The sequence below is a fragment of the Pelmatolapia mariae genome, linkage group LG9, assembly GCF_036321145.2.
Source record: "Pelmatolapia mariae isolate MD_Pm_ZW linkage group LG9, Pm_UMD_F_2, whole genome shotgun sequence".
NCBI classification, from domain to species: domain Eukaryota; kingdom Metazoa; phylum Chordata; class Actinopteri; order Cichliformes; family Cichlidae; genus Pelmatolapia; species Pelmatolapia mariae.
The window spans coordinates 4,834,006-4,859,338 of NC_086235.1; the positions used below are offsets into that span (position 1 = coordinate 4,834,006).

General features: G+C 42.8%; 1 protein-coding gene across 2 annotated transcripts in view; it reads right to left on the minus strand.

Moving 5' to 3' along the window:
- The window catches only part of LOC134634881 (polyhomeotic-like protein 3), a 31,064-nt gene that overhangs the window by 1,554 nt on the left and 4,177 nt on the right, over nt 1-25,333 (minus strand). The window contains exons 2-11 of one of the 2 annotated variants that reach the window (XM_063484310.1): nt 16,074-16,698; nt 13,367-13,519; nt 10,617-10,718; nt 9,387-9,594; nt 6,799-7,917; nt 5,939-6,273; nt 5,381-5,546; nt 2,640-2,751; nt 2,282-2,402; nt 902-1,205 (exon numbers count right to left, since the gene is read on the minus strand). In XM_063484310.1, coding sequence (XP_063340380.1) covers nt 902-1,205; nt 2,282-2,402; nt 2,640-2,751; nt 5,381-5,546; nt 5,939-6,273; nt 6,799-7,917; nt 9,387-9,594; nt 10,617-10,718; nt 13,367-13,519; nt 16,074-16,679 — 3,226 coding nt within the window. In that variant the 5' untranslated portion in view covers nt 16,680-16,698. The remainder of the gene's footprint in view (nt 1-901; nt 1,206-2,281; nt 2,403-2,639; nt 2,752-5,380; nt 5,547-5,938; nt 6,274-6,798; nt 7,918-9,386; nt 9,595-10,616; nt 10,719-13,366; nt 13,520-16,073; nt 16,699-25,333) is intronic. The other variant, XM_063484311.1, reaches the window with a different exon arrangement.

Below are 25,333 nucleotides of genomic sequence, written 5' to 3' on the forward strand. Positions count from 1 at the left end.
GTGTCAACTTTGGGATTATTTTGTAGATTTAACTAAAGAAGTGGGAACACATGATGTGTTTTTATGACTTTTTGTGGCTGCTAATAAAAAAAACGCATAAAGACACAATTTCAAATTAGATTTTGGTGGCTTTCCTGTGAACAAATTTTTTTAAAGGTTCATAAACTCGACAATTAAATGATTGGTAGGTGGTTTTTAGGCCACATGATGAAATAATATGTGATGCAGGTTCTGATAAGAACATTCAGCAGCCTAAGTTCTACCTGAGTCCTTGTTTGGTTCCTCAAATCCTGATCGTGTAGGAGGAGTTTGTGGACAAACAACCCAACAAACAAAGATTTGGTTTGTTACAGTAACATGTTTCACACTGTTTATCCAGGATCATTAGCCAACAATTAGTTTATCCACATTATTTCTAACAGAAACTAATCTGGAGAATGTTTAGACCAGAAAAGATCTCCATAACTCTAAGATCCACATCTGATCTTCTCTTAGAAATAAAGTGACAGTGATGAATATTAAAGCCAGCTAAGGATTAAACTAGTAACGGCCTAAAAACCTGACAGTGTTTACTACAGAATCATCTCTGTCTCATGTGAAATACTCAGTTTAGCTGTGAAACAGAGGTTCAGTGTTTTTGTTTCTCTCCCAGATGTTTCACAGCAGTCTGCTGAGTCTGACGGTGTGTGGTTGAAAGTATTCTTCACATTACTTCACTCAGCAGTTAATTTCAGCATTTTGCGAAACCTTTAATGGGACTTGGGGGATACGAAGAAGCTGTGAGCGCGCCTCTGTCGCCTGCTGACAATTAAGACATGGAGTGTGGCGTAAATCAAACCGACAGTTTTGAGGTAAAGGTCCCGGGAGAAGCTCTACGTGTGGGGCATCTGCTCATGTTTACCTGGCAGCGTGTGGATGAAGGCGGTGACTTCCTCCACGCTCCACTGCGAGGGGGCTGGCTTAAATGTGGTGGTAGGCGTGGAAGTGGTCACGGCCGGCGCCGACGCCCTCCTCGCTCTCCGTGCCGCCCGACGCTCCATTCTAGCCGTCATGGCGACAGCGGGATCTTCCTCTCCTCCGTCATCGTCTTCCTCCTCCCTGCCTCCACCTCCCACCATATCGTCTTCATCTTCGTCCTCTTCTGCCGCCGCTGCTTTTTCTTTTCCATCTTTCTCACGCTGACCGGCGCTCCACAGATCACGAGGCTGAAAGGAAACAAGCCAGCTCATCAAAAACTTGTGTAAGAAATGTAAAAGTCAGGAAACGTCCTGCCTAATATCGACAGTTCAGGAGGCTGCTGGGGTGATAGTGTGAGGCCCTTTAGCACCAACGCAGCACCATTTAAACCCCACACTCCACCTCAATCATCTCAACCTGGTTACTTGTATATGACTCCCTGTACTCACATGGCCTCCACAGTCACCAGCTCTCACTCCAATAGAGAACCCGTGGGATGTGGTGGAATGATAAATATGTAGAAACTGTGTGATGCTATCATGTCGACATGGACGAACAACTCAGAGGACTTTGTTGAATCTGTGATGAGGAGTTATAAGAAAGTTCTCGACTCAAACGGAGTTCCAACTCAGTACAAGGAAGGTGTAACTGAATAAAGTGCCTGCTGGCTGCATATAACTTAAAAATGACTTCAAAAGTGTTTGTTTTCTGTCTGTTGGTGGAGTTTCCTGATTTCAGAAGTGGTAAACTGTGAGGAATCAATTAAACTGTATTGACTCCTCTCACTGGACTCTTGGGCCTCTGCTGCCCTCTAAAGGCCATCGGCTGTCACTGAACCACAGATGGCTTCAAATGGCTCATTTCATAAGACCAAATCTAAAACCATCCACTGCACATGACTAACTGAGCTAATGTAGTTTTACACTACTAAGTATTTTTAATTCATGTGTTTGTTTGTTTCAGTTTAGTTTCAGTGTTTTGTAGTTTTTCTGATTAAGTGCATTTGTCAGGGACAAAATTTAAGAAGTTCACAAAAGATATTAAACTATAAACACAGAGTGTCGTTTTTGTAGGAACTTAACCCATCAAATAAACATCACAAAGATCAATAAAAGCATAAAAATGTGTTTAATATTTGGAAAATCAGCCTCCTGTATTACTAGCCTGTGTATGTGTACATTCACAAAAGTACATTCAGCTCGTGGAGGACTTCAGGAGCTCTAACTTCACTTGCGTTGGAGTATTTTCAGAGTGTGGCTCTTTAAAATATCTCAACACTTCTCTGTTTGCTGTTTTAAGCTGTTCATGAGTTCAGCGTCCCTACCAGCCGCAGCAGCAGGGGTTTCCCAGGGACTGACTCCGCCCGGTTGAGGGCAGGACGAGGCTTCTCTGACCGGCTTCCTGCGCTGAGAGCCCGCAGACGCTTCGTCAGACGAACGTTAAACCTGAGGGGGGAGGAGGAAGGGGAGAAGCACAGAGACACGTGGTGGTGATGTTTCCTTGTTCTTCTGCTTTCATTCACACTCGTATCTGCATCTGACACCTGCGCGCCTCCACGCAGGCCACACACACCACATCCTGTCACGCTGCTGCTGCGACAGCAGCACCCCTACGCTGTCTAAAGGTCCCGTGACATCACAGCTGCCCTCTTTAGTGCTTAAGCCAATGAAGCGAGGTCTTACCCGCGTGCACAGGAAGTGGAGCAGAAGCGTTTGGAGCGCATGAAGTTGTGTGCGTGGCCTCTCTTCCCGCAGAACTGGCAGTGCAGCACCGTTCGGTCTCTGTGGCCCGACCCTGTGAGAGGGACACAGACAGTCGAATGAGAGAAGGTGTAGCTGAGAAAGAGTTGTCACAGAGTCTAATATGGTTTCCACTGCTTGTTTAGAAGATAAACAGCTCCCACATTTACCACATCGGCAGCAGAGTGACAGACGTGAGCAGAGCAGGATTTGGGGGTGTGTGGGGTAAACGTCAGGTTTACCGCCGAGTTTTCAGGGTATTAAAAGTGGTTAACTTAGACCCCGTAGACCTCTCACACACACTTTCACTGCACAGTCCCAGGGCTGCTCTCAGCTTGTATTTAGTGTTTAGCCTGTTATCTTTCACATCTTCATGTGTTAAATCAGCCCCTGTGCTGCAGGTGAATGGTTAGACTGTTAAAACCACTTTCATGTGACATCTTAGCTTGCTTGCTGATGTTTAAGATAACAGAAGCCAAATACGGTGTGTTGAACTTGCTTTCTAGTTTAGGCCCGCAGGTCCAGAACATGACGGGACAGGTTTACAGTGGTGGGCAGTAGCTGTGCCACAATGCAGAAACTCCGGTTTTACTCCATGTTATGACAGTGGTTTACTGGTTAGAGCCTGCGGACCAATCGCTGCGTTCAAGACAAGAAATGGAAGATCTTTCACCGTTTTTAGAGAACATGTAAAGACTTTGTCCTTGTTTGGTGTGCAGCCATGAGAAACCCTTTTTATATATTTTCTTTAAGCCTAATTTATTTTCCTTTAATATTAAACTTACTAATCTTATATAAAAACTGCAAGAATTCTGCTCTGAGTTATGTTTTTATTCTTGATTTAATCAGGTCAGTTTTAAGTCCTGCTCTCATTTAAAGTCTCACAGCTGCAGGTGAAAGAATGACTGAAAGGTTTGTAATGCCAAAGGAGGACTTTCATTAAGAAGCAAATTAATTGATAGTAAAGCAGCGTTTGTCAGATCTTTGATGTTATAGGACATTACGTTGAATTTGATTCAACATAACTAAGACCATCGTAGTCTATGTTAGAAAATGTTAGAAACTCCAATAAATATATTTGTGAAGCTTCAGCACTTCACATCCCATAAGCCACTGTGCTTATGAACTCTTCTTTGGAAACCAGTGCAGTTAATTCAAACTGGCTGACTGCAAGTGTTTGAGACGTAGCAGGTTTACATGGTAACTGTTAGCAGAGAAAAATGAAAAAAGTCCTCAAAATGAAGAAGAACTTCTCAAAGGGAGAAAAACTAGAAGTTCTCACTCTGTTGTTTCACTGTTTCTTCAGACATAACCGCCAAGTAGAAAGTAAACACAAGGACTCATATATATGTATTAACCTTTACTAATGTGACCCTTAGCTGATTAAAGACATCTCAACTGTTTGCTTAAGTTTGTATTTTAACTGTTAATTAAGCTCAGAGGGTATTTAAATGATTTGTTAAAAGTGGTTCTGTAAAAACACAGGCTGTAACTCTAGTTCTCTGAATAACGGCCTCTGAGGGCAAATTTAGTCCAACGTTTAGTCTCTTACTTAGGCCTCATTAGCAGGTATCTCTGCAGGTTACGCATACAGCTTGATATCGTCAGCGAAATATGTTCACTGTTCACAATGAATCATTCAAAATCATTTCAAATGTTTCTTTTTCAGCTCGCTGGTTTCTTGGCAGCCCATACTGCCCAGCATTACATGTGGACTCTATGAGGATAATATCAGTGATACTACACAGTCTCTTTGCTATTGTTTTCCATACTATGTTCCCCTTGGCGCCGTCATGACAACAGCTGTAGGGACACATCATGCAAACCAGCCTCTGCTGCCACAGCTGGACAAAATATTCTTATTTCTTAGAACTCCGAACAGTTTGATTTGCATGTTTTGTTCCATCTATTCCACCCGAGGGAGTTTTGTTTGGTTTTAATCAAGTACAGTTGTCATTTCATGTTGCTGTCACTTCACAGTTTTAGCAGCTGTGAGAGCGGTCATCCTAAACTTCTCTCACTGAGCAGCATACAGACGCTGTTCTAAAGGCACGACTGTAGAGATCACCACGGGCCTGCTGGTGCTCTTTCAGTGAGAAAACGTAACCCACTCTGCAGACCTGTCTTAAATATGTGGAAAAAAGTTTGGTGCCTTTAAACCTAGAGATGATTTGCGTGCAACTTCCCTATTTTTAGCTGTTTTAACTTTTAACCCCTCGAAACTCTCCTGGGAGTAAACCTTGCAGCTCTTTTCTGAACCGAGTGGTTTCTGTCATACCTCAGGCTGCTTGTAGGACAAAATGACTGGTTTTACATCAGAAGTTAGTCAGGGTGGTCTCTGCCTTGCAAAAGTTTTACATTTAAGATTGTTGTTTTAAATAATGAGAGAAAAGTTCGAACCATGAATAATGTTTGTGCTGAACACAAAAGAATTCTCTTACAAATTGCTCCTTGTGTTTCTACTGGAATCTCAGACGGTCCTTGAATGCACCATAAATGAGAAAGTGTCACCTGCTTCTGTTTTGAGCTTTCTTGGATGAATCTTTGTTGTTGATTTGGTGACAGTACTGTATGATGTGGGTGCCGCTGGTCTGCAGCTCTTATCAACAGTAATTTCATGCATCGAGACTTCAGAGCAGATAAAACGGGCAGGTGTGAAGTTTAAAAGTTAAACTGCTCCTTACTGCTCCCTGGATCGTCCGTGTCTCCTCCTTCCTCTTCGTCCGAATCTGTGGAGTGCTCAGTTTGTTTTATCGTTTCCGTTACAGGCAGCGCCGCTTTCCCATTGGTCCCATTCACTTCCTGCGGTTTGGGCACCTGCTCTGGAACCAGCAGGGATGAGCGGTTCACCTGGACGACAGAAAAAAGGTGAGTATAAATGCACCGCGAGAGCCTGTGGCTGAAAAGGTAATCGCAGTAAGGAGGGAATCCATTTACATCCACCCAAAATTTATTCTACTTTTATACATGAGAAAAGTTTTGAGTTTTTTTCCCCACTTTAGTAACAAAATTGTAATATTTGACCTCTCTAACATCTGAAAGAAAGGGAAACCCAAGAAAAGGTGATAAACTGTAAACCCAGATTAAACTGTCAGCTAAACCACAATTTATTTTGGAAATGCTTAAATAAACCTGAGGAGATTAAACACCAACTTATTTCAGATTAAAATCATCAAAAACTAAAATTCTAACTGTAGCTTCATTTTTTCTGCCTTTGTGATGTAAGACAAACGTCTCCTTACAGGAAACGGTTGGAGCCCCTCCTGGATGACAAATCCCTCCACCAGGTGGGTGAGAACCTGCCGTCCCTCAGGCCACGGCCTTGGCTCCCAGGGGCTGCTCAGTGATTGGCTGAAGCTCTCCGACTTGTCCTCCAATTGGCCGAGAGGCTCTGCCTCAGTTGCGGTGGGGGGCTGCGGCTCGCCAACCGCTTTGTCCACCTTCGCTGGCTCATGCTGCGGTAGGCTGAGGTCAGTCGGGAGGGCGGTCTGCGCCGGGAGGAGAGGAGGAGGGTTTTCTGCCGAAGGAGTGATGATGGGTGAGGAGGGGGGAGACTGGGAGGAGAGGCTGGACAACGCTGTGAGGAGCAGAGAAAGAAAAAAGGGTTGACTGAAAATTAAAATGAACATGTTTTGAAAAATGAGTATTCATTGCATTAAGTTACAGTCGAAAACAAACCAGAACACTAATGTTCACCAGTGAGCAGCAGGTACCAGCGAGTCTTTATTGCACCACTATTACTGCATCAATTCCTCCTGGCAGATGTCCCGTAAAGACAGTTTGCTCAACAGTTTAATTGCTTTGTAGCATGAAGCATCAGAAACTGCTGCTGGCTGCCCTCCAGTGTGTTGTGACTGTGCTGCACACTGTGCACCGACCATGTGTGGCTTCTCCAAGACAAGTGGAGTAATAACAACTAATCATCCGTGTGGACCCCTTTAAGGAAGCACAAGCTCTGACAGATGAAGTTGTTGTTGGTTTAGAAAATTGAATTTGATCAGCTTTTAAATGTTCCTTCAACCTGACAGCTTTAATGTAAAGCCTCATGTAAACACACAGATATGAGCATTAAGTGTTGCTGAGTATGAGCTCTTCAAGGTACCTGACTGATTGTCGGACTGGGTCGACATGTTCTCACAGAAGTCCTCCTGGCTAACAGGTTGAAGGTCTTTCTGAGGCTCTGGCAGTCTCTGACTCTGGGCAGAGGCTTCGGGGACTGGAGCCGGCTCTGGTACCGGGACTGGTGCTGGAGTTTGGACTGGAAGTGGAGTTGAAATGAGACCCGTGATGGGTTTTGAGTCCACAGTGGAGTCTTTAACAGAATCAAGTTCCGGGATAGGGTCCGTGTTGTGGTACTGATGGGGAAGCTGTGCAGTCTGGTTCTCAGACTGGTCCATTGGAGTCTCTCCTTCCTCTTCCTCCTCCATCTTCTTGTCCTTGCCTTCCTCTCTCCTCTCTCTGTCACTTTGGCCTTCTTCTGTCACTTCCATTTGATCTTCCTCTCGGCTAACTTCCTGCACCTCCTGGCTGATTTGCTCCTCACTGGGCTCCTCCTCCTTCACCTTCTCTCTTTGGTCATCTTTCTCCACCCTCAGGTCTTTAGCGACACTTTCCTCGTCTTTGACTTCCTGTCTCACGGCTGTAGCTCTCTTTCTCTGCTCTTCAGCCTCCTTTACCTCCACCTTCTGGGTCAGATTTTGCAGCTGGGACTCAGCTTGACTCTGCGGAGAGGCTGGACTCAGAAGGGATGGAGGTGAGGGCAGAGGAGAGGTGGTTTTTGGCAACGAGGGGTTTAAAGGAGGAGGAGGAGGAGGAGGAGGAGGAGGAAGGACGTCTTCAGTGCTCAAAGTCCTCTTTGATTGGGCGGAAACCTCAGGCGACTCTGCACCTGGAGGCGGCGGCTGCACCGAAGCATGCGTGTAAGTTCCCGGCTGTGGCTGGCGAGCCGAAGAAAGGGCGATGATTTGAAGCTGCTTCGCTGCAGACAACGAGCGCTCAAAATGCGGCACAGCTGACAGAGCGCTGGAGACAGATACCGGGCTGTGAGTTAACGGACAGCTCTTCAGTCCAGCCAGTGGCCGGCTGATGGGAGACGCCTGGCTGGAGGGAGCAGCAGCGATTGGTTGGAGGGCCGAGGTCTGTCGAGGTGACACCGCTCTGTGACCGTTAGGAGAGTGAAGTCTGGGTCTCAGAGGGACGGCTCGAACCGGAGAATAGAGAGCTGTGGGAGACGAGCATGAAGAGGAAACCATTAAACAATGAGGGATGGATATGACTAATAAATGATCTGCTAAATGAGAGACTGTAATTCTTCCACTGGCCACTCGTGCATGTTATGATTGTTTAATTCTCATGTGCTTCACTGTAATCTGCTGATGCACAGGAGGCTCGGAGGATTCAGGGTGTTGGCTGAAAAGCTCTTCGACTTTCTCACATCTAAGATTTAAACATTTCCTTTCAGTGGCTCCAAAAACTCTGAATTATTTAGATTATCAAAGGCAAATTTTATTATGTTTTTGTTTTCTAATTTTCATCTCTCAAGGCTAGAAAATATATCAAGACCCATGATTCAATTTACTTTGTTCTGCAGCACAGTGCAGTTTTCTTCCAGTGATTTATGAGTTCAGTTGCAGACAATGACGGCAAACATGCTGAGAATTGACTTGTTCCAGTGTTCTGTGAGGGTAAACTGAAGCTCTGATGTCTCCGGGTCATAGAGGGGAATTATTGGTTCATAAGTCACTGAAATGAAAGTGTACACAGGACCACACCAGTGCAGCTAAAGAAGCCTCTGAACAGCTAAATGCAGTAAGTTTGTCCTTTCTTTTTTTAAAAGTAACCAAAATTAAAATAGTAAATAAAGAAAAATATCTATTTAAAAAATGTAATTCTTTAAAAACTGAAGGCAAAAAATGATTGAAAATATAAAACGCTAATTTTGATACAAAATTTTTTTTTTAGTTTACTCACTGCTTGTAGAAAAAAAAATTAAACATGCAATTTCACACCAAATGTCAGTGTGATTGTCGCTAACACCAGACTGTGGTTTGCTGCCAAAACAGCTGGAGAGAGTTGTCAGAAGGCTTTAAACTGCAGGCTTTTATTTTGAAAGTTTCACAGTGTTGATATCATCCAATATGTAATTTGAGGCTTTTATTTTGTGTCTTTTATCCTTTCTTCACCTCAAACCCGTTGCAGCAGATGGCTGCCCGTTCCTGAGACTGGTCCTGAGGCTTCTTCCTGTTAAGAGGCGGGTTTTCCTTCCCACCAAGTGCTCACAGCGATTTGTCTCATTGCTCAGGCTTCTCTGTATTATTGTAGGGTCTCTACCTTACAATATAAAGGGCCTTGAGGCAACTGTTATAATTTTTAAAGCATACTGGTCTTCCACTGATGGCCTTTATTTTGAAAATCTGACACACACCTCCCTCCAGCCCCCCTGGTTAGTCACTGTCAGGATGAGAGCTGGATCCTACCAATAAACTATATTTTTAAAAACAGTAGGACAGAATCAAATATAAATAAAAGCTCTGGTAACAAACCCCATTTAGGTAAGCTGCAAACACAGCATCAGCTGACTGAAAGTGTAGAATTATAATAATTTAATGATAATCTATTAGTCACTAGATGTAGGACCCTCACATAGAGGAGCGTACTCATCCAGCCTCATCACACCCTTCAGGGACCTACTTGGAGGAGGCACGGCGAGGTGGCGGCTGGGCGTGGTTGGGCACTCCGTTGCTGTGGTGCTGGACTGAGGTCGCGGCTTGAGAATCGGGATGAGCGGGCCTTGAGGTCGAGAGAGGGGAGGCGGGGCCGTGGCGCTGGGCTTGAGGCGTAGGGAAGGAGGGATGGCGAGAGTCCCGGGAGGAGGAGGCCTCAAGGTGAGACTCTGGAGCTGGAAGGGACACAAAGATGTTCAGTTAAATCCCACGAAGGTGTTGGCTATCCAATCACAGCTTAGCAACTGTTACCAGGGAGAGCAGGTATGTTAGAGGCAGCAGAAAAAAAAGCTCTCTCTAAAGTAGATTTAGTCTTAATCGTCTGACATTTTCTGATTGTTCGTAAGATAAAAATAAGAAATACAATAACATTATCAACAAACACAGAAAAACAAGATCACATTTTCTCGTTTGATGTGGGTCTCAGGACCAACTGTGGAGAGAGCGTCTGCTGAACCTGATCCCAGTCCTTCAAAGACTTTTGGTTTCTATGTCACAGTCAACGTATGAGAGAAATGTATTTCACCCAGAAGGAATTATGGGTAGTAGTTGAGCCTGGTTATCTTTCATATAGCAGACTTTGACATAACCCTTGAAAGTTTTCCCAAAAAGCACTTTGTAGTTTTCTCCAGTGAATGATCAGAAAACAGATCAAACATCCAGGATACGAGCGCTGGTCTCAGAGCCGGTGATACGCATGCTCACAGCTGCTCAAAGAAACCAGATTCTGCTTTTAGATTGCAACACTGGGACTGGGTGTAAAATGGACTCGAAGGCAGTTTTTACCACAGCTTGAATGTGTTTTTCACGTGTGCGTCTCCTGTACTTATGTAGTTACGGAGACTAAACATGCTAAAAATGCCAAATTTTGCACTGCTTCATTAAATGACTGAAAGTTACTGAAAAAAAGCAGCTCTTTCTGAGGAAGTCAGGTCGGAAGATTTCACAAATTTGGTTTATATAGTGTGACTGTCCTGGCTCTTTAAGACCCCTCCTTCCTACAAGGGAGCTTTCTTGTAATTAGCCAGCCTCTGGAAGATTAAGGAGGGGCAGCACCTTGCGCTTGCTCGCTGTGCTTGCTGAGCTTTGTGTGTATCAGACGACTGTGTAAAGAAATCAGCTTTCTGCATTTACCGTCTAAGGTCAGTTTGAAAAGATGCATTCACGTGGATATAAAGACATTTGCTCGGCTGCTCACCTGAGCCGAGGCGGGGTTAGAGGAAGGAGGAGAAGTGGAAGCAGAGGAGGAGGAAGAGGAGGAGCACGGCTGGGGCGGCCGCATAGCAGATGTAAGAATTAGCTGCAGGAGAAAAAGGAGGAAACAAGTGAAGGAGGAGATAAACAGAGGAGAGCAGGACTCAAGCACAGATGTTTGTGTGAGACATAACTGAGGCGTCTTCTTGCCCTTTGCTTCCTTTTAATGACCTAATAAAACACCTATAAACATAAAGGATGGTTACTTTTTAAAACGGATCAACATCAGACTTTAACCAGGAAACTGTGAATTTGCTGGGGACTATTTTCTGCGGTGGATTAATACAACTGCAAGACATATGCTTCATATTCAATGTTTCTCAATGTTAAACAGACTTGGACATTTTTACAACACATTTAAGTGTTTTAAATCCAGGTGGCAGATCTAGAATGAGGGAAATGATTTGTGAGATTAACCATGGTTTAATATTTCACTGTTAAAAGGACTTTTGTGAACAGATAAATAACCTTTAGTCTAAAATAGGTTTCTGTGCAAATAATCAGACTCTTTAGAAACATTTCTGCAAATGATGTCAATAATGACGATTTGATCTTTTCACAGATTTATAGTTTTGAGCTCATCAGTCACAATCAAGCCGCTTTGCTCTTTCTGTACATGAATACTCATAATATTTGGGGATCATTCTTTACTGAGAAACAGAGTTTACTTTGTTTCTGTCATAACTGCAGCAGAGAGGTACTATGAAGGATTTCACCATAGCCAGACTTGTTTTACAGCAACTGGTATTTCGATGTTGATGTCTGTTCATTCAGGCTCAGTTTGACTCTTCTTTAGCTGAGCACCACCGTCTGCCATCAGAGACATGATCAGAGCAGACAGAGATCTACAAAGATTCAGTATGTGGAACACTGATGATGCAAATAAGACATAAAATCATTAAAGCTGTGAATTTATGAGTTCATGTCTTCATCTTATTGTTCGCTTATTTCTATCATGGCGGCTGCACAGCAGAGCTCTGAAACCTTGACCCCGTTTTCACTCTTGTTCTTAGTAACTGCAGTTGCAGCAGTGTATGCTCAGCTCAAGGATGAAAACAGATATATTTGTGTATTTCTGACATGCAAATGTCAGACAATGAAACACAAACATATGTACTGCTTAACTTAGTGATGGGAGTCAGGTACTAGCTACATGCATGCAACTATCCACAGTCAGCCAATCACAGGGCAGCGACTCTATGCATGTAGGCATGTAGACACGGTCGAGACGACGTGATGAAGTTAAAGCTGAGCATGTGGAAAAAAAGGTGATTTAAGTGACTCTGAATGTGACGAGGTTGTTGGTGCCAGACGGGATGGTCGGAATATTTCAGGATCTGCTGATCTGCTGGGATTTTCCCACATAACCGAAAAAGAAAATATCCAGTGAGCAGCAGTTCTCCGGGTGAAAACTGCCTCGCTGAGGTCAGACGTCGGAGGAGAAATGCTTCAAGAGATCAGTAACTCAAATAACCACTGTGTGGCGAGGCGTGGTCTGCGATGCTGCTGCAGGTGAGATGGACGCACCTGCAGCTGCATCTGCAATCACACCAGTGTAAAAGGCTGTGCTGTTGTCATTAATGGTTGTTGGTGGTGATGTGTACGGCTGGCAGCAGGAGAGCTGCAGCCGTTGAATGTACTGTTACAGCAACCGTGCGAATATTGTAAGAATAAAGAATGCTGCAAAGCATGAAGGTGGACCCGGGTCTGCTGTGGGTTTGTTACACACTGGTTACAACCGTAGTATGCAGAAGAGCATCTCTGAGCTAACAACTAGTCCAACCTCAAACCACACCGAGTGTCCTTTCTGTCAGCTAAGAAGAGAAACACACAGGCTCACCAAGACTGGACAACAGAAGACTGGAAACATGTTTCCTGGTCTGATGAGTCTCGACTTCTGCAACATTAAGACTTCAGTGTCAGAATTTGGCTTAAACAACATGAAGCTTTGTGTCAACTGTTCATACTGCTGGTGGTGTGAAGAATATTTTCTTCACACACCTTGGGCCTCTTAGGCTGTGGTGTTTAAATGATGCTGTCTATTGTTGCTGAACATGTCCATCCTCTTATCGCTACAGTGTATCCATCTTCCAAAGGTTACTTTCAGCAGGATAACGGGGTTCAACCTCGTACTAGCAAAGTGTACCTAATGAAGTGGCCTCTGAGTGTATAATGTGTACTCTCTACTGTAAATCAAAGATTTGGGGAAAATGTGGTGCTTCAAGATTATTTTTAACTAAAACTTCAAACACATAATCTTCTCCCAAACAGGTAGTATGTACATCATCAGTTACCATGGTGATTTAGAGAGGTAAACCTCTGTAACACTTAAAAGTCTGACTTTAAGCTCAACACAGCTGCCTTAACCTGGTAATGTTGCTTCATAGTCTGTGTTTTCAGACTGTTTCAAATCACATCTCACAAGGTTTTTGGTGCAGTGCATTTAATATCATTTACATTATGTTTGTGTTTGTTTAGTATTCAGAGAAGTTTCTGCTTTGAAAGCTTTGAAATGAAACACATTTAAAAACGTCTGTTTTCAGATTTGCTTGTAGCATTAAACTCAGAGCTTTTCCTGTCAACTGGCTCATTTTATACTCGTCATCCTTTCTGCAGCTGCACACTCTGTCCTGTTCACTGTCAGCAGCAGAACAGAATGCATGTGGAAATATATGAAAATGTGTGTGTGTTTACCATTTGAGCTCTAAGCAACACTTGGTCTTGGCCTGACCCTTTGAGACCTTTTCCTAGGAGCAATGTCTGCTGGGATACCTTGGGATGCCTGACAGGGGAGGGGTTCTGATTGGTTCGCACAAGACCAGGTGTGCCCACAGGAGTCTGTGATACCTGGAACAAAGGGAGGAGAGGAGAGAAGGGAAGCAATTAAGGCAGTGCTTCAGAGCAGGGATGACTTTTTGTGATATTTCCTCGAATAGCAAAGCAGTCACGAGTGTGTGTTTGGGTGGAAACCAAAAGAGTAAACAATGAAAATGTTGAATTTTTAATGCTTCGTTTCAACAAAAAAAGCACGAAATTAATACTTTAACAATGGACAGCTTCATCCACAAGCAGATTATTCACTTTGTTGGTCGACATCTTCATTAGCACAACAAACTCTCTCCACCAGGCAGCTCACATCTGTTTATAGTTCTTTTAATCTCATCTATCAGGTTTAATTTAAAGATTTGAAATACTGGTGTTGTAAAATTTGTTGTCAGAAACTGTTTGGCATGTTTTTAGGCAAAGGAGTGGATTTTAAATCAGAAGTTCAGACTTTAATTAAAGGGGTTTAATAAAAGTATTCCCTCAAATATTTAGGAATTCCAGCCATTTTAATGCACAGTCGCCCATTTTCAGAGGCTCAGAATACATTAGACAACTGTTTAATATGTTTTCATGGCCACCAAATGCAAGTATTTAATTTGCATTTGTTTGCTTTTTCAGAGGAACCCTCAACACGAGGTCCAAATAAATGTCAGTGCAAGACAAACAGGCCATCACTCGACTGAAAAGTCCAAATAAAACAAATAAACCCATCAGACAGAAAGAAAAAATCAACAATCTGGTGCGTTCTTAAAAAGCAGGAAAGCATCGGCCAGCTCAGCAACACTACAAGACTTTAAAGACCACAGAATGCTCTCAGAGAGGATCATCGTCACAGGTTTTACACCAACAGGGTGCAAACCACTGGTTACACTCAAGAACAGGAGCCAGATTAGACTTTACCAGAAAACAGTGGAAGCAGGTCACGAGTGTTTACTGATGATGCGATTGTTGATAGAAGCAGCAGGATGAGCCGTGAAGTGTACGGGGCTGTAATCTCTGCTCAGATTCAGACAAACGCTGCAGGACTGATCGGACAGAGCATCAGAGTGCAGACGGACAATGAGCCGAACCACAAAAGCGACCCAGTGCAGAGAAACGTGATCCTCTTCAATGGCCACGTCGGGCACCTGATCTCAACCCAACACAGCAGCTTTTCAGTTACTAAAGGAAGGAAGACACAAACTTACTTCTGTTGAGCCCTTTGAATTAAGCGGAAAGTCTGAACTTCAATCACAATCAGTCGATTGTTTCATTTAAAATTGCAGCGGTGGCCATCAGGTATCAGTAACTGTCCTTTTCTGCTGCTGACATCCAGCTAATGAAAAGTTCTGAGAACAGCTTCATAAAAGCCGGTGATTTCGTGCTCATCTCAAGCTCATGTTTTTAAAGATCTAACGTGAGGAACCGCAGACTGTGCAGCTTTTTGTATCGAATGCAGCAGCGCCTGCATACAGAGTGTGAACGCGAGCGTCTCTGTGGCTCGCTCACAGTTCAGCCTGTTTACTCACTGAATTAACAGAGAGTGAGACCCGAGTGTAAGGATGTGAAACGCACTCAGATGAAAGCAAACAAAGAGGAAACTGTAACCCCAAACAGTCAAACACTGACCCAGATGGAGCCTGACAGGTGAAAGGTCCGAGGCTTCATCTAACGAGCTGTCTGTCATTCTTATATTTAGATTATTCACACCTGATCTTTCTTTTTAAATCAGATCCGTTTGTTCAGGTCCTGAAAGGTCAGCTGTCACTTTCAACAGCTATTTCAACATTTCCCTTTTAATGAAACTCAGCTTAAAATATTCTCACACGCCACGTGTTACAGAAATATGAATAAAATACAGATTCACAAACTGTGACATCACTGAGGCTCAGTCTAGGATACAAACACAATACTGATGCTTCATATCAGACATAACTGCTACAGTTGGTATAAGAAAAAGCAAAAACAGGTCAGTTTCTCAGTTGATTTTTTTTTTGTGCACCTCTGCACAAAATCCAAAGAGGAAAAACTGTGATTTCAATCCTCACTGTGCGTTCTGTAAAAATGGCAGTACAAGTAAACGTCATGAGTGCAGGAACGCTAGATAAGACTTTGAGCTTAAGGTGTTTTATTTACATCCGTCCTCTGCGTTTATTTTCACTTGCTGAATACGGGACAGACTTGACTGCGTCTTTTTTAGACGAAGCTAAAAAATATTTGATCCTAATGTTATCAGCCTGTTGAATGACTGCTGTCAGTCTCATGAATACAGCCAGTAGGTGGCCTCCTCCTTATGTAACCCATAGACTGTGCATAAAAGATGGCATCCACAGGTTTTCTTTTCGAAGCCTCAAAGTTAACGCTTTAGCCACTGTCATGGTGGGATTCTTGGACGTGGCCATTTGTGCATGAGAGGGTGGAGACGTGCGTCCTTATTCTGTATGGGTGCAATGTATGAACACAGATATGGTTTAAAGAGCAAAAATCCAATAAAGACAAACTGGACAAACTCCAGGGCAAAAACGTCTCTCTAAGTGTTTCTAAATGAAAGACGTGTTCCTGTTTCTCTATATGGGGGTCAGTGTGTGACCTTTACCTGTCTGCCAGGTGGACTGGCTGGTGTGTGAAACGGTGTGATTTGCGTTGAGGTTGCAGAGAGGACCCTGGTGCTCCCGTTGGTCAGGCTGGTGGAGATCTTGGTAGACATGGTGGTGTTGTTGTGCGTTGCAGAAGAAGTTGGAGAGGATGAGAGGAGTGGCGAAGGAGCGGTCGCTACGACAGGAGAGGAGGAGGACGAAGGGGGAGGGAGAAGGGAGGGGGAAGGGGGGGTTTGCATGGAGGGAGACATTTTGGAAGAATGGTTGTGTCGGGAGTATGTGCGGAGGGTGGGGGCAGGGGTGGAGGTAAGTTTAGGGGGAGTCGGGACGAGGACGTGAGGAGACGGAGCGCCAGCTGTTGCTGCTGCCGCCTTTGGTCCATGGTTTGTGGTGATGGAGGGGGCGGGAGTGAGAGGCGGGGGAGGGGAGGAGGTGGTGGGTGTCAGCGAGGGTGCGGGGGAGTCCAGGAGCATGGGGTTGGGGGTAAGCCGAGGAGGAGTGGGGGTCGGAGGGGTGGTGGAGGATTCAGCGGCGGTCGGAGGGCTGGTTCCATTGGTGGCCTCGCCGTGATCTGATTGGCTCTGCCGAACCAGCTCCCTGTCCATCCTTCAACACTGAAGCACGCTGAGGCGCACAGACAGACACACAGACAGAGGGACAGAGTTAATTTGCATATTTTGCATTTCAAGTTCCAGAGAAAACAAACTAACTGGAACATTTGTTCTCAGAATTAACACAAAACATGGAAATAAGTCCTAACGTTCCTCATGAGGATTCATTATCACCGGGGGAAGCCTCGGCGCCCCCACAGACGAGCTGGAGGTCAAATCTAACAGTTAAGAGCCCAAAACCAACAATCTGCACAAACACGACCTCATGTTAACCTGTTCTGTACAAAGCTAGCAGCGAGACACTCCCAGAGTGATGCTAAAGCAGTGTCAAAGCTTGATTTTCAAGTAACAAAAGCAGACTTGAACGGGCTTGTGCATTTCTAACCACATTTGTTCCAGCACAACGTCTTGATGCACGCTCAGTCATCCAGGTAAGGAAATCCCCAAAAGTCCCAACTTTTTGGGATTCCTGCACAACATTAAAAAGCCTCTAGTTTCAGTCACGTTTCTGGATAAAAGTTTTCACCTGCCTCATTTTTTCTCCTTTTCTTCTTTCTTCTCTACCTGATCCCATCGCTGGTGTCCTCCTCTGTCACACCAACCCTTTTTCTCCTGCCTGGCAGCTCCATCTTCAACCCTTTTGTTCAACATGTCCAGTCTCCCCTCTCTGCACACGTCCAAACCATCTCAGCCTCGCCACTGACTTTGAGCTGTCCCTGGATTTGTCCATCTTCAGCCTCCTGTTACATCACAGCAGGTCTCACTACTGTCTTGTAAACCTTCCTTTTCACTCTTGCTGCTTTCACAAATCACCCCTGACACTCGTCTCCACCCACTCCACCCTGGCTGCACTCTCTTCTTCACCTCTCTTGCTGCTTTGGATGGTTGACTTCAGGTAGTTGAACTCATCTGCCTTCACTACCTCATTTGTATTGATTTGCATTGACATATTCTGGTCTTAAAGGATGAAAAACTGCTTTTTGAGGGTGGAACGGTTGGTGGAATAAATCTGGACCTGACTAAAGTTCAAGTCCTACACGACTGTTTTGATGTTTAAAATTTGTTTTTGATTTAAAACACAGACATGTCTCTTGTTCCTGGGTAGGAAGTGTTCTTCTTGCCTGGGAGGCAGAAGGAAAGTCATTAATATCAATTTGCAAAAACTTTGCTTTTGTGACCCATAATTTAATTTGTAATTAAATTTACAAATGTCACTGTCATCGTAACAAAGACAAAGTTTGCTTCTGCCTGAGAGACAGACAAGCTCTTTAACCCAATGGTCCTTTTGCAATCAGGCTTTAAAAGTTAATGCAAAATCTTGCAAAGGGTTATGATTAAAAGCCACCTGGTTAGGTTTAAGCAATAAAAACACAGTTTGACAAAGATCACGGTTTGGGTTAAAATACACCCTGTTTTCCCAAAGATCTACAAGATACACGCTGCAGATGCAAAACACACTAAAAGTTGTGCTTAAGGACACACACAAATTTTCCGGTTTGTCTCCAGGAGAACAAAAAAACAGATTTTCAATCCCTAAGACCTGGCTGTCCAAAAGTAAAGTCTATCAGCTTTATTCTTATATTTAAATAGGTTACTGAAAGAAAGATCATCTGTGTGTTCTCCTGATTAACACAGAGATTCGAGCAGACAGGTACACGTCAGTGTACTTCTGTTATTTTGTTAAGCAGCACACGCAAATGTGATGCTGCTGCTTAAAACTGTAATTAGTAGCGTAATAAATTACTTTTAAAGCAGTATAAATACACCAATCGGGCATGACATCAGGTGAAGTGAATAACGCTGATTATCTCTTCATCATCATACATCAGGGAGAAAGTGAACATTTTGTCCTCAAAGTTGGTGTGTGAAGCAGGAAAAACAGAGAAGCGTGAAGATGTGAGCGAGTTTGACAAAAGGCCAAACTGTGATGCCTTCATCTCTGAAGCTGCAGGTCCTGTGGGGTGTTCCTGGTCTGCAGGGTCAGTATCTGTCAAAAAGTGGACCAAGGAAGGAACAGCAGTGAACCAGCGGCACGGTCATGAGCAGCCAAGGCTCACTGATGCACGAGTGAAGGCTTGCCTGTGTGCTCTGATCCAACACAGAGCTAATCTAGCTCAAAGTTCATGCAGGATCACAGAGCATCACAGTTTGGTGCAGTCCAGTCAGGGCGCCCATGCTGACCTCTGTCCACCTCCAAAACCACCACCAATGGACACGTGAGCATCAGGACCAGACCACGAAGAAACAGAAGAAGGTGTTCTGGTCTGAGGAGCCACGTTTCTTTTACATCACATAGATGGCCGGATGAGTGTGTTGCTTATCTGGGGAACACCTGCCACCAGGATGCACTATGGGAAGGAGGCAAGCCAGCAGAGGCAGCGTAATGCTTTAGGCAACGTTCTACCCAAACATCGACACGTACCATCCTCCTAAGCATTGATGCAGAACATGTACACGCTTTCATGGAAATGGTATTCCCTGATGGTTGCGGCCTCTTTCAGCAGGAAAATGAGCCTCGCCACAAAGAAAAATGGTTCAGGGATGGTGTGAGGAGCACAGCAGTGAGTTTCTAAGGCCCCACCTCAGAGGGTTTAGAGGATCCTGATGCAGATACCACAGCACGCATTCAGGAGTCTAGAGGAGTGCGTGCCTTTACGGGTCAGGGTTGTTTTGGCAGCAAAAGGGGGACCAACACAATGACGGTATGCCTGATGTCTGGGTGTTAAGTAATGCATTACTTTGTTACAAAGTAAAGAGAGTTTGAGCGTTGAGCGTAACACTGAAACAAACTGGGGAAGTAAAAACACAGAAAACAACTGCAGAACTGAGAAAATTATTAAAATAAGTGTTTAAAAAGTACTTTGAGTAAATAAAGCCCATGTTAAAGCATTAAATATACACAAGCACTCAAAACTGTCTTTACAGATCTAGGCTGCTGACATTTTCTGAGTATACATATTATAAAATTTGCTAAACAAAGGTTGTATAAAGTCCACTTAACTCTTTTTTCTGCTTTGACATATTAAGTTCATGTGACTTTGTTCATGTTGACACTGCTTCATTTTTTAGGCCAGTTTGCACTTTTTTTTTAAAGTAAAGGCAAATCTGATTCACCTTTTTTGAATTTTTGGATGGAGTTAAAGTTCGCCCCTGAGGACCTGCTCATGCCTCGCTCTTTAAAGCTGAACACTCGGCTGTGTGAAACACGACACCCTTACTGTCAACTCCAGCCGTGTGTTTTGGATTTGAGCCACTGCAGCAGTTAATCTGAACCGCCGCTGCAAAACGAAAACAGAAAAGTGTCTCCTGTCTCCATACCGCAATCTGTAATTATTGGATTATCTGACCACAGACTGCATCAGAGTCCTTAAAACACTGTTAACTGATTCATTTCTGTCACTTTTAATCCAAAAATTCCAAATAGCTTCTGGCTCGGACAACTCAAGTATGAAAATTTACTTCTTTTCTTTCTTATTTTTGACTTTTCTGACATTACATAGAAAAAAACGACCTGAGCAAACAGTCTACATGTTAATCAACAATGAAGGTAACCATGCTGCAGCTCATGTATCTGCAACTGATGCATCAGACCCAGGATCCGTGAAGTTTTCACACCCAAAAAGAAAACAGGAACAAGAAAAACAACGACCTTTTCACCAAGAAGATAAACAAAGTTAGTTTATCCTGTCGACGCTCAAACGTCCCAACACGTCTTCAAAATAAGCAGACAAAAATGACTGGTTTATTTTTTTAAATCCGGCCTTATCTTTCCATCATAAATAAATAGCAGACAGAAACGTCCTCCCACTAGCCGAGCCCTGAGTCCTCCACATGTCAGTGCAGTGAGCGAAACTTTATATTTATTCAGAGGCATGCAAATGTTACAAAACGGGAGTTTGCATATATTGAAATGAGTTAAATGTAATTTTAGATGATGACCTTGCCCAGTTTGCTTAAAGCCTTCTGGCACTCATCCAAGGTTGAAATGCTCCTGCATGGAGTAGTTACAGGGCATAGGTGGGACACGTGCCCCCTCCCCAGTTATTTAGAGCAGAATTATCTCCTTCCAATGACAACATGAAAGAAGCAGAGGGAGGTGTATAACCACAAAGGAGCCGTGAGGGAAAAGGAGGAGGAGGACATCTGATATCACAACATTTACTCTGGTGATTTTAACGACTTTGGTCTGAGTGTTTCAGAAGCTGCTCATCTGCTGGGATTTACCCACACGGCCATCTGTAAGGTTTACAGAGGAAAAGAGAAAAATCCAGTGAACACAACTCTGTTGGGTGAAAATGGTTTGTTTATGTCAGAGGAGAATGAAAAGAGTAACTCAAATCATCAAAACTAAGGTATGCAGAAGAGCATGTTTGAATGCACAGCATGCTGAACCTTCAGCAGCAGAAGACCACACCTGTCAGGTAAGAACAGGAAATGTGGACCAAAATCTTTGAGGGATGTTTCCAGCAACTTGTTGAATCTGGGTCACAAAGAATTGAGTCAGTTCAGCTGGTCTGAGCAAAGTGTACCTAATGAAATGGCTTATAGGTGTATATATCTATGGTTTCCTGCTGAGAGCTGTTACATTCCAGGGTGTATAGAGATTAAAATGAATGAATTCATCATCGATGTGAATATGTGACGCATTTCAGCTTCAAGTGAGGAGCAGCTGTATATTTAGACGAGTTTCCCATCATGAACTTGTCATTTGTCTACTTCCGCAACTTTTCACAGTTTTTACAGGAACTGGCATGTTGGTGTGGCAAGGGAATGGGAAGTGGAGTGGAAATATATTTGTCAGCTTAGTTTTTGAATATTATTAGTTTTGACGTATTGCAATTTTCCTCTTTTACACACTAAGATGTCTTGCAGTGAACCATGGCTAACAGAGCTATTGTAGAAAGATTTACTGCAGCTGAGAGACTTGAGGCACATATTTAATGCCCAAAATGCCATGAAATAGACTCATTGTGGTATAAAAATGATTCCTGGTCATAATCAGTTTTACATTAGAAGATTTCAGAATCTCTGCCACAGATAAAGGAGACAGCACAGAAATGATAAACACCCAAAGAGCCTTTGAAAAAGGTCATAAATGACCTCACCAGCTGGTGAAACAGGTTACTTCCTAAAACAAAACCAAAGCATTGACTCAGCAGGGATTATTTTAAATGAGAGAAGTTGTTAATTATTTAGCAGAATGTTGCATTGTTAGCTGGTGCCGGATTTTTGAGTTTTGCTTTACATAAATAAAAATGTTTCTGCTGTAAACTTCAGCAGAAAATGACTGAATCACAAAGGTTCCCGTGGGAGGATCCACCTGGCTTCATTTATAGTCACATTACAGTAATTTGTAGTAAAAAAAAAGGTGCTTTGAGTGCTCAGTTAGAGTAGATAAGTGCTAAAGAAAGCCACACCTGTGACAGCGGTTATAGTCAGGTTACAAAACATGTCATATCTTACATAAATATGTACTTTTACCCACAGCAGCTCTCAAAATCCCAGAGCCACGTTTTCCGACCTTGATGTCTGTCACAGACTTTTAAAGCCAATCTTTCACATTTCCTATAAATGTCCTATAAAGTGGGCCACATATATGTTACAGAGCAGAGCACATGTTATGATCACAGTTTAGCTGTGACTTTGTTAGCTTTGTTTTACTCAGTTCAATTAGTCTTTTCTTTTCTTTGTTTTTGTTTGCTGGTGGGATTTTTTTCCCCCTTAAATAAAACACTCGAGTGCGCAGCAACACTGCTAAATTTAGATTGTTGTTGTTGAATGCCCCCTCGGTTTCTAGTAGGTAACTTTTCATGCAACAAGAGTGCAAACACTCTGCAAGTTTTTCTTACTTCCTTTACTGTCCGAAGTGTGGCCTGAAAAACCACAGAGGTCCCGGTGTGGTTCCAGGAGGTCCCCCAGCAAAAAAATAGCTTTCTATTAGTGTAACAAGAATTATAGTTTTATATTCATATTAAAATTATTATTAAATTTGAGCTCTTGTGCTATTTTCCAGCTCTCTGGCTGGAAGCCCTTATTGTACCCGTGATGTTATTTCTAGTGTTCAGCGCAGTAACTGTTAATAGTGCACAATTTAATCTTAAACCCAGCTTTAACACAGTTTTACTTGTTTTCTATAATTTCACACATTAAAGACTGTTCCCCAGTCTCCAGCAGCCACGTTTTGGGTTGTTGTTGTTTTTTTACAGTTTTTTTGAACTGTTTTTTCTCTGTAAGCCAGAGAACCAGAGACACAGAGGGCTACAAGACATAGGGGGTGAACATGGAAGTAAACTGTGAGCTGGCAGTTGAGCAGAACGCAAACACCTCATTAGATGACAAGAACTGAAACTTGATTAATATAAAGATAAGATTCTACCAGAAAAACAAAATTAGAAAAGAAATAATTTCACAACTAAAAGATGACTAATGCACCTCTTTATTTTTATACTTGGACTCTGCAGCACACAGCTGTGGTCAGATGTTCACACTAATGAATTTCATGGTCATTTTAGGTGTTTGATGATTCTTTGAACTGAGCATACATCTCTAAGGACTTTAAAACAGAATTGGGGGAATAAGTTTCAAATTTCAGATTTTCTCTCATCGAAGGGGCTTAAATATATAATTAAATGTCTATTAGCTAGTTTTACTTTAACCAGGTGCTTTGGGTAAGCATCAACAAGCTTCTGGCATAATTCCTGCTGCTCAAAATGACCATCACATTATGTCCATAATGAGTGTATTTCAATTTCAGAATAATCCTTCTTTGTCTCACTGTGGCCTTGGTGCGGTCCCTCAGTCACCGCATGTCTGAAATAAGTAATTTTAGAAAAAACAAAACATTTTAGCTCCTCCTTAAAGGTTAAGGCTTTCTTCTGATTGGCTGCTCGTTGTCAGCACGGGGCAGGAGGGACTGCTCTGTCTGAGATGACTATATTAGAAATATCCTGTCTCTATTACATCATAAATATCTATTGTACCCATAAAAAATGGTAAAAACAGAGAGCTTAGAGTAGCTTGAAGCCCGAGCTTTTGGCTCACAGGGAATGCTTGAACATACATTGACCTGGCCGTATTCAATCTGCACATCCACCTCTGGAACAGTAGACATGTGTGAGGAAATAATGACCTCCTCATTATTTCCTCACACATGTCTACTGTTAGGTCCCCTATAAGGGACTTGAATACTCCTTTAACCGCAGCAGCAGCTGAGTTCTCTGGTAGACACAGAGTCCAGCAGCAGTTTTTTTCTCTTCCTGCATTTAGCTGATGATTAAAATTCAGTCATTTTAAAAGCATCCTCCCTTCACTTTCATATTAATATTCACTTAAAGATGCACACTATTGTATTTATATTGATCACAGCTAGCTATAAAATAGCCAACTACTACTACTACTTCCTGACTGACTGATGGCGGTGAGGCCCACAAATTTTACTAAAAAGATTCCCAGCGTACATGGAAACATCTCTAATTCAAAGCAATTCAAAGACTCTGGGATATTAAGTCAGCTACTGGAAGCAGTGATAAAATGAACTTATAAGAACAATATAAATCAACACATGCAGGAACAATAACATTTACTGAGAATAACAATGCAAAAGTGTCACATGGCTTTGTGCTTTCGTTTTGTTGTCCAAATGTGGCAACCACAGGGGCCCCAGTGTGGTTCCATGAGGTCCCCTTTTTTCTTCTAGTGCAATAAATCATGTGAAAACTGATCATGTCAACTGAAAATGTAACCTTTATTGATTTATTTACCATCACTTTTCACAAAAAAAGTCTGATTTGTATAACTAACAAGCCCGACCTAACAGAGGAATAAAAACATCACTTTCACCAACAACTTTGTGCCACCTTTGCTTAAAAAATGACGAGCAAATACTCCATAACTAACGGGTTTGTCTACATGTTTTTTATTTTTTTATTTTGTTTTGCTGTTCAAAGTGTGTAAGTGTGTACTACGCTGTATTCAGCGTAGTAATCCCATGACACATCTACTAAACTACTGAGTTTCTGCCAGATTTCTAAATAATTTCCTCTTGAGGTTTTAATTTTATTGATTCATCAATGAGTTATGATGGACACTTTACATGGTTTGCCATGTTATTAAGTTGTTATCCAAAAAAGTGGCATGAAGAACCACATGGGCCCCAGTGTGAGTCCAGGAGGTTCTAGAATCACTATAATTCTTTTAGTAATGGAAAAGAATAGCATCTGTACTCAATATAAACACAATATTATTATGGAATAACGGAATATATTAATTGAAAAAATGTTTTTTGTTGTCTGAGCAACAGTACAGAACTCAAAGACTCAGATTAATATCAAGACAATCAACTAAACCATCACCTTCAGCTGAAACCAACAAACTTCAGTCACGTGTTTGAAGAATGATTTAAATGACTGATGTGACTAAGCTAAACTGACCACTTCTCCAGCTCTCTAATTAACACAATGTAGAAAAACTACCAGCCAACAAAATTAAAACCCTTGTCTTTTGTACTGTACTTTGCTGTCCAAAATGTGGCCTGCTGAACCACAGGAGCCCCAGGATAAGTCCAGGGGGTCTCCCTGCAAAATATCTTTCCTCTTAGATCACAATCTGCACTCTTGTGCACTCTATCGTTTGGAAAAGGGAAAGATATC